Source organism: Coffea arabica, chromosome 9c, assembly GCF_036785885.1.
Source record: "Coffea arabica cultivar ET-39 chromosome 9c, Coffea Arabica ET-39 HiFi, whole genome shotgun sequence".
NCBI lineage: Eukaryota > Viridiplantae > Streptophyta > Magnoliopsida > Gentianales > Rubiaceae > Coffea > Coffea arabica.
The window spans coordinates 37278228-37292497 of NC_092326.1; the positions used below are offsets into that span (position 1 = coordinate 37278228).

The 14270-nt window shown below is 34.3% G+C and overlaps 2 protein-coding genes across 3 annotated transcripts; one reads left to right on the top strand and one right to left on the bottom strand.

Moving 5' to 3' along the window:
- Positions 1-241: 241 nt before the first annotated feature.
- Positions 242-3359, top strand: LOC113708507 (formate dehydrogenase, mitochondrial). 2 transcript variants are annotated; one of them, XM_027230964.2, is made up of 6 exons: positions 242-474; positions 629-800; positions 1294-1777; positions 1994-2118; positions 2461-2573; positions 2870-3359. In XM_027230964.2, the coding sequence occupies exons 1-6, from the start codon at positions 385-387 to the stop codon at positions 2981-2983; spliced, it is 1098 nt and encodes a 365-aa protein (XP_027086765.1). In that variant the 5' UTR covers positions 242-384; the 3' UTR covers positions 2984-3359. The 2 variants fall into 2 exon arrangements, with proteins under 2 accessions (XP_027086765.1, XP_027086764.1); XM_027230963.2 differs by having other exon boundaries at positions 244-474; positions 1237-1777.
- A 6512-nt stretch (positions 3360-9871) lies between these two features.
- On the bottom strand, positions 9872-12058 carry LOC113707937 (protein PLANT CADMIUM RESISTANCE 1-like). Its single transcript, XM_027230341.2, has 4 exons — positions 11769-12058; positions 11579-11650; positions 11244-11468; positions 9872-10303 (listed from the first exon to the last, which is right to left on the bottom strand). The coding sequence occupies exons 1-4, from the start codon at positions 11926-11928 to the stop codon at positions 10230-10232; spliced, it is 531 nt and encodes a 176-aa protein (XP_027086142.2). The 5' UTR covers positions 11929-12058; the 3' UTR covers positions 9872-10229.
- Positions 12059-14270: the final 2212 nt, after the last annotated feature.

Here is a 14270-nt window from a genome sequence, read left to right on the forward strand (position 1 = left end):
AACTTGACTTCGATACAATGATAAATATTTTAAAATATCCCAAATGGAAAGCATTTCGTTTTCAATCTCACAGAGGGAGTACAATTTTGATTCTCTGTACATTTTTGATTGATATCGTTTCTGGTCTACCTGATACTTTTTCTTAGTGCTACAGAGAAACACAGGTAGGGACGATTGGACGAACTGATAATAATGGAGGTAGGGACTAATTGATAATAATAGATGGTAGAGAAAAGGTTGCCTCGCCTATAAAACTCATAAGCCTGTAGCCGCTAGCCAGTCACAGAGTTGCAAAAACAGGATATCTTAGTGGGCGATCCGCTTTCAGACAAGCAATTGTGGTTTCAAGGAGATATTGGGTGAGGTGAAGTGATCCAGTTAGAGATGGCGATGAAGCGTGTAGCTGCCTCTGCACTTCGTGCTTTTACCTCTTCAGGGGATTCAACATCATCACTTGTCACCAGACACCTCCATGTAAGTGGCTTTTTTTTTTTTTTTTTTTTTTGGTTTTACGCTTAAATTAACAGCTAAACTCTTGCAATATTCACTCTTAATCTCAGTTGTACATGAAATCATTGATTTTAAATGCAATAAAACTTTCAACAAGTAGACTCGCACTGAATTACAGGCCTCTCCTGGTAGCAAAAAGATTGTTGGTGTTTTCTATGATGCAAAAGAATATGCTGCAAAGAATCCCAATTTTCTTGGATGCACAGAAAATGCATTGGGTATCCGCCAATGGCTAGAATCACAGGGCCATCAATACATAGTCACTTCGGACAAAGAAGGACCATATTGTGGTAAGGAATTCAGTATCATATGGTAAATAAACATGTTTGTTTAGTCAGAGCACAATCTTTCGGTTCCTGAGAATGAATTGTGTTGCAATTGGCCCATGACCAAGTAGTACATCGCTTGGCAGTTTGTTTTTGTGGAGATTATTTGGTGATTGTAGATCAGGCATTTGGTATATTGGATTTTGGTGTGGAGAGTATTTGTATTTTCTAACATATACCACCATCTAAACATCTTAACAATCATGTTCGAGGACAATTTGTTGCTGGATCTCATCCTCATGTTTAAGTATTCAAAATCCAAAGCAGCGCTGGACTATTAATATCAATTTCAAGTTGGCTTGTTTCCGTGACCAAGTACCTAGAACCTTTTCCAGTAGTGATTTCTGACATTGTTTAAATGACACTACATACATTGGCATTTCTGATTTATCATTTGCAGAACTTGAGAAACACATTCCGGACCTCCATGTGTTGATAACTACCCCATTTCATCCAGCATATGTCACGGCTGAAAGGATTAAGAAGGCAAAAAATCTGCAACTTTTGCTGACTGCTGGAATTGGCTCAGATCATGTTGATCTGAAAGCTGCAGCAGATGCTGGGTTAACAGTTGCAGAGGTCACTGGGAGTAACGTTGTCTCAGTTGCAGAAGATGAATTGATGAGGATCCTCATTCTTGTTCGAAATTTCGTGCCTGGGCACCATCAAGTCATAACAGGGGATTGGAATGTTGCAGGTATTGCTTACAGAGCTTATGATCTTGAAGGCAAGACTGTAGGAACTGTTGGAGCTGGGCGTATAGGCAGGCTTTTGCTGCAGAGATTGAAACCTTTCAACTGTAATCTTCTCTATCATGATCGGCTCAAGATGGATCCTGAGTTGGAGAATCAAATTGGAGCCAAATTCGAGGAAGATCTCGATAAGATGCTGCCCAAATGTGACATAATTGTTATTAATATGCCTCTTACAGAAAAAACTAGGTAAGCTGTGGTCATGCTATACATTGCTGTGAGAATGGTAAACTGCTTAAGTCTTTTGAATCAATCTCTATATTTTGAAACCATCGCTGTTTGCATTTGAGCTAATATGGGGCAGACTTGCACCTTACTCTATTGTGAAACACTGAAACTTGTTGCTTGACAATCAACATAACCCTTTTCTTTGAGTACTCATAAAAATTTTTTTTTTGGAATCAGAGGGATGTTCAACAAAGATAGAATTGCTAAGCTAAAGAAAGGAGTTTTGATTGTAAACAATGCTCGAGCAGCAATCATGGACACACAAGCAGTTGTTGATGGTTGTTCTAGCGGACAAATTGGAGGTGATATTATCATTCAGTTTTTCTCATGACTTCAAATGATACAAAGATGTGACTTTCCTTGTAACTTTTAGTTTCTGATAGCACGTCTGATGCGTCAAATTTGATAGAAATCGATGAACAAATTTCTTACTTTGATAGAAATCAATGAACAGATTTGTTTTTTCTTTTCTTTTTTGTTGTTTTTGGTGGGGGGGGGGGGTTTCGGGGGTGAGCATTTCTATTTTTCTGTGTTTAAGTTTTTTTTTTTTTTTTTGCTAGGAAGTAAAAAAAAAAAAAAAAGGTTAACTTTTTATCAACCTCCCTCCTTAACTGGCTCTTCCTTCTTGTTTTCCACAAGATTAGGTTACAGTGGGGATGTTTGGAATCCACAACCAGCTCCAAAGGACCATCCTTGGCGTTACATGCCAAACCAAGCTATGACCCCTCATATTTCTGGTACCACCATTGATGCACAGGTACCATTCCTCGAGATGTCATATCCTCCCATGTTTTCTAATTTTTCTTCTTTGTGCTGTGACGCCCACTTCCCCAAAACTCTGTTCTTCTACTTTTTGCTTGATCAAATTATAGCAGGGACTTCAATTCATCTCTTAGATATATTAGTCTTCAAGATTCCAGCTCTGTTAAGTGCTTCCAAATTGTCACCGAGGCAAACTCATATTATCCCACACAGCTGCTATGTTTAGGTAGATGTTCAATCTCTATTTACCAGCCTTTTACGTAACTTTGATATGATGAGAAAATGCTGCAGATACGCTATGCAGCTGGAGTCAAGGACATGCTGGATAGGTACTTCAAGGGAGAAGATTTCCCTCCACAACATTACATTGTCAAGGATGGGGAGCTAGCAAGCCAGTATCGTTGAATGAAAATTAGCCCATCGAGTTTGGTGTGTGTAGTAAGTGTCAAACTTATGAAGACGCACGCAGAATAATGAGGAAAATTGGCCTTGTATTTCCTCTGAATGAAAGATTTCACACATTCCAGAACATTTACATATATATATATATATATATACATATATCGGTTTGTGAACTTGTATGGGTGGGTAGTTGTTTGTCCAGAAATTATGTGCGAAAAGCTTGGTTGATGAGCCTTTTTGAGTTTTGAAGATTAACAGCATAAAGTAAGTCATCAGACTTATCTTTGTCCTTGCAAGTTCAGGAGGACAGACTATTGGTTGTTGTGTGTCTTTTCACCGAGTATTCTCTCCTTTTATTCAAACCTTTTCTTTCTCCCTACATGAACTTGCTCTGGGTGCATTGTCGGCAGTGTGAAATTTTCCTACCCTCCTCCCCTAACTATAACCATCCAGTACAAGATTCGAACCTTAACTCTAAACTTGATGATCGGAAATATTTTAAGAGAACTCGAACCTTAACTCTAAACTTGATGATCGGAAATATTTTAAGAGTTCTCTCCTAGACCAATCTCAGTGGTTGGTAATATGTAGGTAATTGGAATTTTATTAAACATCTTCAGTGTTGGTGGTTTTATAAGTAGGTAGTTTTATTACAATCTCGTGAAAAAAGATGACTTTTTTTTTTCTGTTTAATGTGCATGAGGTCTACTTTTTTGCACAAATTACACTCTATCCTTTGTTGTATAGCTTATTTTTACATAATTCCTTTATAGTTTTAAAAACTATATAATCCCTTTATAGTTTGAATTAAGTGTCGAAGTGAGGGAAATGATTATCCATAATGGAACCAATAAAAATATTGAGATTACCCTTATTTAAAAACTAAAATGACTGAAGTGATCAAAATATATAAATATAATGTGCATGATACTCTAATCCGGTATGGTTTTATATGTTATCATGTATTCCCCTTATAGTTAAGTACTTTATCATATAATTTCCTTATGGTTTTCAACATATATACATAACCTCTCCTATGGTTAATAAATAATTTTTAATTTTACATAGGGGTATTTTTTATGTTCTAGTTGGCTCCGTTATGGATTGCAAATTTTGTCATTTTGATATTTTAATCCAAATCATGAGAGAGTTATGTATAATTTTTGAAATCATAGATGGGTTATCTAAACAAATACTAAATCACAGGGGGTAAAATATAATTTATCCCTTTTTCCGTGTGTGCTGAAGGCGGACTTCTAATGTGTGAACCACTTAAAAAATGTTTCATGGATAAAGAAGAACCCTTTTCTTATCTTACTTTTTGGTCCACATCTTATAGCGTGCAAAAGGCAGATAATCAAATAGTTGCTGTGATAACCTATTGTATCATGTACAAATTATTTTGTTAGCATAACGATGGTTATTTTAGCATTTTCTTAATTTCTTAAAATAGATTAAACCCTTTAAATTAGTAAGCTTATCCTATCGTTATTTAGAATTTTCCTAATTTCTTATAATAGATTAAACCCTTTAAATTAGTAAGCATACCTGTAAGCGCTAGTGCTAAAAAATGGGTTTTCAGTCTTCGGTTTGTAAGAGTTATTGTCAAAGGAGGATTGAAGATTAGTATTCCACGCAAACTTTAGGATTTGAGCTAGAATATGAAGCAAACAGTAGCTAAACCCTTGCCCGTTTCGGATTGTGGTCTTTGATAAAAAAAAAAAAAAAAAGTACGCTTTTAGTGAATATCATTTCATAAAATTAGGAGTGAAACTTTTAGTATTAAAAGCACTAAAAACAAAAGCTCAAATTTGGAGCTTTTAAAATTGTTTTTATGTATTAAAAAATAAAATATTAAATTTAATTATTTTATCCTATATTATGAACTAAATAGAGAGATAAATATATTATAAAAATTTCAAATTATATAGTATCCAATACAATAAGTACCTGTTGAATTATGTATCCAAATAATATACTTAAAAACAATTAAGCACTTAATAAGTGCTTTTATTAAAAACTCTATTAAGTAAAGTATTTTTCAATAAACTATCGCAATCCAAAGCAGGCTCTAAAACATGTCTCTGCACTTCAAAGGGAAAATGCCGGTTTTCATCCCCAAAGTTTGGGTTATGGACACATTTCGTGCCTCAATTTTTGGGCACGACACATTTGATGTCTAAATTAATAATTTTTTACCAATGTCATCCTCAAACGACAATTTAGCCAATTTTTAATGGAACTGGTCACGTGAAAATCACATGACTGTTAAGTAAACTTAAATGTCCTTGTTTGAAAAACAAAATCAGGTGAAAATGCAGCTGTCTTCACTTTCCTTGTCCGAAACCAAATCTGAACTTTCTCTTTCTCTTCTTACCCTTTTCCCTTTCTCTTGCCCTTCAAAATCGCATTCCGTGAAATTTTAGAAGATCGAAGAAGTTGACCTGCTGTGATTAAGTAAGAAAGTGGAGAAATATGTCGATGCAAAAGAAAGAGTTGAACAATCGTGCACCCCCAAATTATGGTAAGCTGTCCAAGGTTTAGTAATTTGTTAATTAAAGTGATGTTACTGTTAAGGATGTTAATTATGGTAAGCTGTCCAAGGTTTAGTAGGAGACTAATCATTTGGAAGATGTTACTGTTACAAGTTCTGCCCCAGCTTCGCCTAATTTATATGAAGTTTTCGGTCTAAAAAGATCTCAAGTGAAATACAGCCAACCACTACATTCAAGAAAAGAGAAAGAGAATGTGTAGATGCCTGTCAAGGCCAAATCTATCCACATGGAAGTTGCTGCTACTGCTACTGCCGCTACCAAACGAGTTGCTAGTTCTTCAAGAATGAAGGGGAAAAACAAACTACTATAAATGTTCATAGTAGATGCCTTACATGGTTCTTTTATTTTAATGTAGATTATGGACTGAAGTTGACAATTAGAATTGTCCTTTTTTGATGCTGACATCTTATTTTGGTGGGGGTCACCTTTTTGTTTATGGTCCCCAAAGTGAAACAATAGGAACACAATTGAAATGTTGAGATGGACTGATTGTATTTTCTCCTGCCTTGTGGCTTGTTTTTGTAATGAAAATTTGGTGGTCAAATGAATGAAAATCTTATGATGTTTGTTCCAGTTGCTGCACCTGCTTTCTTGCCACTGGTAAACTGACCCAAAAAACTGACTTTTATGATGTACCTCAACAAGGAAATTTCAGCACAGAGGTTCCATTAATTAGACACTAAGGTTGCTATCAAATGCATTACGTTATCTGCTTTAATCTGACTAAGTATTTGTGCCTCTAAATTTTTATTACTGAAAAATGTCTCTTAGTTATGCTGACATCTAAACTTTCTTGACAAGTAAAATACTGTTAAAAGCCTTTCAGGCTAGAAGAATCATTAGACCGTAATAACCTTTTTTACAAAGGCAAGAACCACATGATCACCTAGATGACTGAGTGGAAAAGGATGGTCCCTAGGAATAGGACAAAAAAAAAACATGATTAAAAAAAAGTATGAAACAGTATGTTTTTGGTACTTTATTAATGGAAATCATCATTTGCAAAAATTTGTCCTGTCTAGATGATGCTTATTGATACATTTCGCTATCTTCAAACTAGTTTTATTGACAAATTATTCGCAGTCTAAACAAACAAAAGGACAATCAAATTACCAAACTAAGATTACATAAACTAAACAAAAGAGATACATAGAACCTCAACATTCCACATAAACAAGAGAGATACATAGGATACACTGGTTCTTCAAGACCTAAATCCTACATTCTCGCTAGGTGAGTCAATACATGCCGCAATTTGCGAGAACCAGCCAATGCTAGTTCTACTACTGCTAATCCAATCAAAAACAATACAAAAATCAAAATGAACTAGATTTAGCAGCTCCAATTCAATAACTCACTCCAAGCTTAGCACTAACTTTCGCTCCATTACATGTCCAGTCTTTTTTATAATAATAGACATAATCAGCAGTATAGCCAATAGTATGATAATGCCAATCAATATTTTTTCCCTTCTATGGCTTTTTGCAATTGTTTTTTCCATCCGATTCACCCTCCTTAGCAAACCCTGTATAATCATCCTTCCTCTAGTACAAATTGGTTAATCATGCCATTCAAAATATTTACACCTGTCAGGTCTCTACAAATATAATCCCATTTAGAAACATCAGCAATGCACAGTCACAATTTAATTTGAGTTGAAAGAGTAACAAAAATAAAAATTTTCTTACAGGCCATCTCGAACAACCATAGAACCGTCTCCCAGGATTATCATCCTGCCATGATGTTGCCATTCTTGCCCGCAATCCACAACCACAGAGCCGGGTGTTTCTGTTTGATGTTGATGATAATGACGACTCAAGACTTCTCGATCTCATTTTAGGAAAATGCAGCTACAACGCTGGGTGTTGCCATATGCTAGTTTCTTCTCGATTTGTTGATAGAATTTGATTTGGAAAAGGGGGTTTACTCTAGGAGAAATTTGCAGGCAAAACTTAGTCTTGAAAAATTTGTAGAGGAAGTTGCCGAAGTGAGAGAAAAAGGGAAAGTGAAGACAGCTGCATTTTCACCTGATTTTGTTTTTCAGACAAGGACATTTAAGTTTACTTAACGGTCATGTGATTTTCACGTGATCAATTCTATTAAAAATTGGCTAAATTGCCGTTTGAGGATGACATTGGTAAAAAATTATTAATTCAGACATCAAATGCGTCGTGCCCAAAAGTTTAGGGACGAAATGTGTCCATAACCCAAAGTTTGGGGATGAAAACCGGCATTTTCCCGCACTTCAAATAGAGAACTAAAGTAAGGCAGAATAAAACCTATGATGACAAAATTCGATCGATTGAGTTACTTCATGCTTCAGTCTATGGGATTCTCGCGGGATTGCACATGTAAATTGAGACAGAATGTAGCATATTCTAATAAGGCTTTAAGATAAAAACACATAATAAAAGTTATATTGCTTATTTAAGTTTCTTAAAAGGACTAAAAATTTTCAATAATGTCATTTGACCACATAATTTTCCTTTATGTCCTTCCTTATCTGTGACTGTAGTTTCAAATTATTTGATCAGTACGGACTATACTATCTTCTTGAAATGTAAACTAAAAAAAAATCATAATTGAGCTATAGCTAATTTTACTTGTGAAACAATAATGGATTAAGGTCTTGATCTAATGATTAAGGTTGAGATTTCAAATTGCCTTAATACTTCCCCATTCTTTAAATTCCATTCTTCCCGTGCTATAAAAAAAGGTACAAAAAAATAACGACGTTCGATAATTCAAGTTCTTGTATTTTCTATTCATTTTGCACTTATTACATATTTCCTTAAGTTCGTGTATTTTCAAACTCAACCGTATCTTTGATAGGTGTGTTTGGATATGAGATTATCTGAAATAATTACTATAACATTTTTTGGGAATTAATGTATTAAAAGATAAACAATTGTTAAAAATATAAAATATATATAAAAAATGTGTCTATGAAATAAGCGAAATATTTGAAAAAAAAAATACTGAGACATATTCTTTTTTTTTTATTATTCGTCATTTATCTACTTTATTTTTATTCCAACTTAATTTAGGAGGAGGCCCAATTGGACCTATAGGAAAACTGGGACTGAACCACCGTTGAATAAGACGAATGCACTATATAAATTCGAGAAAACCATATATTGTGACAAATGATGGGAGGCAATGTTTGAATCTTTGACATTCTACTCGTCAAAACTTACAGTTTTTTATGGTGGCCACCGGGCCAAATAACTGGTGGTTGGGACGCATTCGTACAACATAGTAAGTGGATTCCTTTAGGTTCCCGTGATCTTTTGGGTTGCTTTGCCAGATTTCAATGGTTGTCTGTTCGCTCACACGTACGCTTTCTCACCAGTTTCACAATTGCTTTGTTGTCGTAGCTTTACCTACGGTAGCAACTTCCTAACGTAGAATCTTTTCCGGTGGAAGCTTTGTATTTATTGTATGAGTAAATTTTATATATACTGTCAGTGTATATATTATCACGATTGGATGAATGACATATGAACAAATTTTAAATTTAAATTTTGCACATATATTATTAGTTATATGAGCAAATTTTGAATTTTGAATTTAAATTTTATACATATGTCATATAACTAATGGTGATAGTATATACACTGACAGTGTATACATGTTCATCCCAATTTATATGTCACGGTCAACGTTACACACAATTTAAGAAAAGTAAAATTTAATCAGACACTTCAATTAATAAAGAATGTTTTTCTATTATTGTCTCTCAATTATGTTTTAATATTTTGCTAATTGAGTTTGGAATTTTAAAAAAAGGAACAATTACAAACAAAAAAAATCATAGTTTGTAACATAATTTGTTTGGAGTGCATCTGTAATTTTTTTTTTAAATTATGACAAATTTTTTAAGGATAAATCAAAATAGAAATTAAAACTTATAATATGGGACTGAGGGATTACTAATAGATATTTTTGTTCTCTTCGAAATCTTGACAAGCAAAAATAGGAAGGGAAAAGAGAAGGAATACATCATAAAGGGAGCTGAATTTCATAGAGAATCCATTATCCTAGAAAATTTTGTCGCCAAGCTGAGGTTATTCGTGTGGTGCTCCCTTCACTTGATTTTGCGTTGTATTTGAAGCTCGAAAATGCTTTAAATCAATTCACATATTTTTTTTTTGTTATCAAATACGTCTGAACATATTAAAATCTGAACCTATTAATTTAAGTAATGACTAGGGTTATCAAACAGGGCCTTACATACATCACACCCTCAAAATAAAAAACAAAAATAAAAATGAAAAACAAAGAATTGAGCATACATAACAAGATTCTCAGCAACATCTGACATGGATGGAAGATGTGGCAGAAGACAAGCGCACGCTCGATAAAGTTGCACTAATCTCATTTTGCAACTAAGAAAGTTTTGAAGTACAGCACAGAATTTTAGGAACTAAGATTATGGATTAATCTTTCCTATAGTAATAGGATATACACTCTCAGCGTTAGATGAATGACAATTATGTAAAATTTGAATTTGAAATTCAACTTTTGCACGCATGTCATGAACCCAACGGTTATAGTATATACACTGTTAATGTATATAAAATTTATTCTAAGATTATTGCAAACAGATAATTAGATAGGAAAATTAACAGGATAAGGTTTTCGAATTGAAGGTGGAAAATGAGTTCAGGCCATAATTCAGAAGATCTTTTGAGCTAACGTGTCATCTTTTCTCCAACTGGAGCCATAGTTACCCCATAAGCCTTTTTAGCAGCATTTGCTTCCCAACCTGAAAACCAAAGTACAATTAGGGAGAATGGAATTTGGGGCAGGAACGGTTGCACGAAGCAAAAAAATGTAAGGTCTAGATTTCATCTTGTATATCATTTTTCACATCATGTGTGAAACTCACAAAATTTTGTTCTATAGTTACGTATTGTACAAAATGAGTTACATCATGTGTAAATTGAGTTACATCTTGTGCAAAATGCACAAACCAGTCTTGATGGTTTTTCTGTTGACTGTTCCTGCCCCAAATCTGGGAGAATGGTCCATAAAGGTACAATATTGAGTATGTGCCAATTATGATTAACTTCTGATTGAATAATTGGTTGACACAGCATGTACCTCAACTCAAGACTTAATTCTAACTTCTAATGAGAAAGAATAAGGTTATTGAGATCATTAAAATGTCAGAGATTTTTTTTTTTTTTTTTGCTGATATGGACAGTAAAGGCACAAGATAAGCATACAAGAGAACGGGATAGATTCACCCTACCTTTTAGTGAAAATGTAATACCAGACATACTTGTCCAATAAAATTGAGAATTTGAGGTCAATAATAAGGATTCAAAATCACTCAAGTTGATAGCAAAACAATTTTAATACATTCGTAAGATGCAACATTTTCAATCTTCCTGTTTAGTGATGTGCCTTTTTTTTGAGGAAAATAATGTTATAGGCGCTGTTAATCACTGAAATTTTTAAACATATTATTATTTTATCTCTTTATTCCTATACTTTATGTATTTAACATCCTGCATTTTAGACACTTTCACGAGTATTTATCATCCTAATATATATATGTACACACACACAGAGACGTAACTCTGCCTATGATGCTGCTAGAATCCATTCTTTTACTAAGACTTGCATCTACACCATCCAAAATCGTTCTAGAATTTAAAATACAAAAAAGGAGGAGGACATGGGCAGCAAAATGTTCATACCAGCACCAACATCATATCCTTGGAACTGAAGTTCACGGTACTCTTGGCACAAGGCACATCGCCCGCAAAAGAAATGAAGGACACAATCTTCGCATGAGCCTCCCATAATACCGTATTGTTGCCTGATCTTAGTGCGATAGCCCATGCTAATAATCCACGACAAGGACCCATGATTCAACAGGAGTAGATTCAGCACACAGAAAATGCACCCCATCTTGCAGCAAGCTATATATCCAAAAAAAAAAAAAATTAAGGATCAATGCATTTCATATCTGATCATAGCTAGCAAGATTAATGATGAACAACTATAAGAAAAGTTCTTGTTTTGTACTTACAAGATTGGCCTTTATCCACAATCTCAGCAACCCTCCCAAAGGTAATACAAGGGCACCAGCAGGTAAGGCAACCTGTCAAGCCAAAATGTTCGTGAACATGAAGCATGGATTGCATTATAATAGAACAATTAAGACCCTTAGAAACCTTATACGATGGTGTCTATTGAGCATTTGAATTCTTAGAACTTACAGGAACGGCAATCTTTGATGCAATCACAGAGGCCGGAAGACCAATCATTCCCAATATTTCCAGAAGCCATGCTTGGAAAAACTAGTAGTAGTCTATAGTGAAACACAAGAGGGACCTCGAGCTTACTTAATTTGCAGGGAATGCTTCCTTTCATAGGCATTATATATAGAGTCAGTCTAAAGAGAAACAATCATTTGTTATCCGCAATAGAAGAAAAACAAAACCAAGATGTAACTGGACGACAAAACCATTTACTAAAAGCACTCGTTTCAAACACTCATCAACGTCCTTTCGATGATATTAAGGTGTGCCCATGAACGTTGGGTTGAACATCTACAGCATGTTAAACATAGGCCGTTGCAGTCACCGTCACTACCCGGCTTATTTCTCATGGTGGCAACATAACATAATGGCAAAATGACCCCTTCTACCAGGACCCTTCGATGGTGGAAAATAATGGAGAGAGCCAATGGAAACTTGACAGCAAGCAATGCGATGGAGATGAAAAGGAAGTGTAATAGAGCGACAATTTTATGTGCATTGAAAGGCACCTGCAATAATGGTATGGTCAAGACATCGATCAAGACAAATCCACCAGCTACGCTAGGTTTCTTTCCATTTATTTATATTCAAATTACTACTATATAATTTTTTTAGAATCGTCTGATTATGTTATTTTTTCTCGTTTTGATGGTGTATAGATCAACATATTGAAAATCGATATTTTCTTTAAGAATACTTGGGCATTCAATTTGCTTGAAATATGTAAATGGTGAAAAATTCGTCACACAACAAAATTTTGCAATAATAAACCAACGAATAAAATTAAGTCAATTTAATATGAGTTTCTGCATATAATTAACATGAGTGGCTGAAGTATATTTTGAACGTTGTTGATTTCAAATTCATTTGTTGTGATGTAACAATGGAGTGGAGAGAATTTATATCTAATTCAACAGAGAGGAGCTTAGTCCATCAATAAGAAAAGATTCTAATTAATATGGAAACAAGCTACCTACAAAAGTGGATTTGATAAGGGAATATAGACTCGCCACTCTTCAATTTCCACAATCCTCCCTTTCCACCTTACCAATTTATACATATACATACTTTGCCTTTTAGTGTGAAAAGGATCAAAGTTAATTTCTTTCGATTTTCAGACACACTCCTACAACGAGGAGAAGAGTAGAAGAGACTCTACTTTAGAAAGAGAGGCTCTCACTTAGAGAGAGAAAATCTCGAGAGGTTCAAAAAAATGATGCAAGTAAGTGGTAGTAACTCTGTGGTTAAACGAAGAAGTTGAATATATATTTTTTTGGGAATTGCAGCTTTAGTCCCCTTGCTTTTACTTTGTTTTTTGTTTTGACCAATGCCGTAACTTGAGTTGTTTTTCTAATTTGACCTCAACACTATGTTAAATGCGATATACTTTCATTACCGACTTTCTATTTTAACAAGATTCTGTCTAGTGTTTTCTTTTATATGGAAATAATAAAGTCCTTAAGAAAATTAAAATATTAAATTGATTGGTAATGTTTTGATTCACAAGATCTTGCTTTATTTATCTAAACTCATCTGATAAAATATTGAAGTTCATATTAGTTTATAGACGAAGCATGAAAACTGAAGAAGTTCGATTCAAATTATTCTTAAATAAGTAATTTGGATAGCAAAAGAATTTTACAATTACTTATATTTTGTTATTAATTAGTACATTAGACTTCAAATTGACGTCGTACTAGTTTATGGGCTCACAGCATGCATGAGCTTCCCCAGACGAATTCCCAGATTGTATAGCTACGTACGTTGATAATAAGCCTCTATATCAATAGTCTGGCTACAATGTGATCTTGGTCTCAAAGGCTAGAAAAGCTATAACAATGGAATGAAGCAATGAAGTTTTGGAAAAGAAGCTCAAGGAATGTGTTTTTTTCCCCGGGGGGGGGGGGGGGGGGGAGGAGGTTCTAATTGAAACAGCAAGATATCATACATTACCACAAATTTTTACTTCAATCCTCTACTCTTACTTGAAAGAAGATGATGACGTAAAACCTTAGTGTACTGGAAAAGAAGAATATAATCATATATTTACTTTGTTTTAATTACTTCAAGAATCTATATTGAAACACAAGAGGGACCTCGAGTGCACTTAATTTGCAGGGAATGCTTCCTTTCATAGGCGTTATATATAGAGTCAGTCTAAAGAGAAAGCATAAATCCTTTTCCCTTTTTTTTTTCTTTTTGGTAAAATGTCTGAAACTTTTCTTAGAACCATGAGGACAACCAATGATCACCATGAATTAAATTGAAAGTGGAAATGATTTATTGGGAAAAAAATAATAATAAGTGATGTGACTTGGCAACTTTGACTTGGGCTTTTGTTTCTAAAGACATGGTAGCTTAAGAAAAACTAGTGGTACTTGAGTTTTTTTTAATAGTGCTACTTAAAAAAAACTAGCTTAAACAAAATAATAAGGAGGTTCTTGGGTAATGGGTACTTGT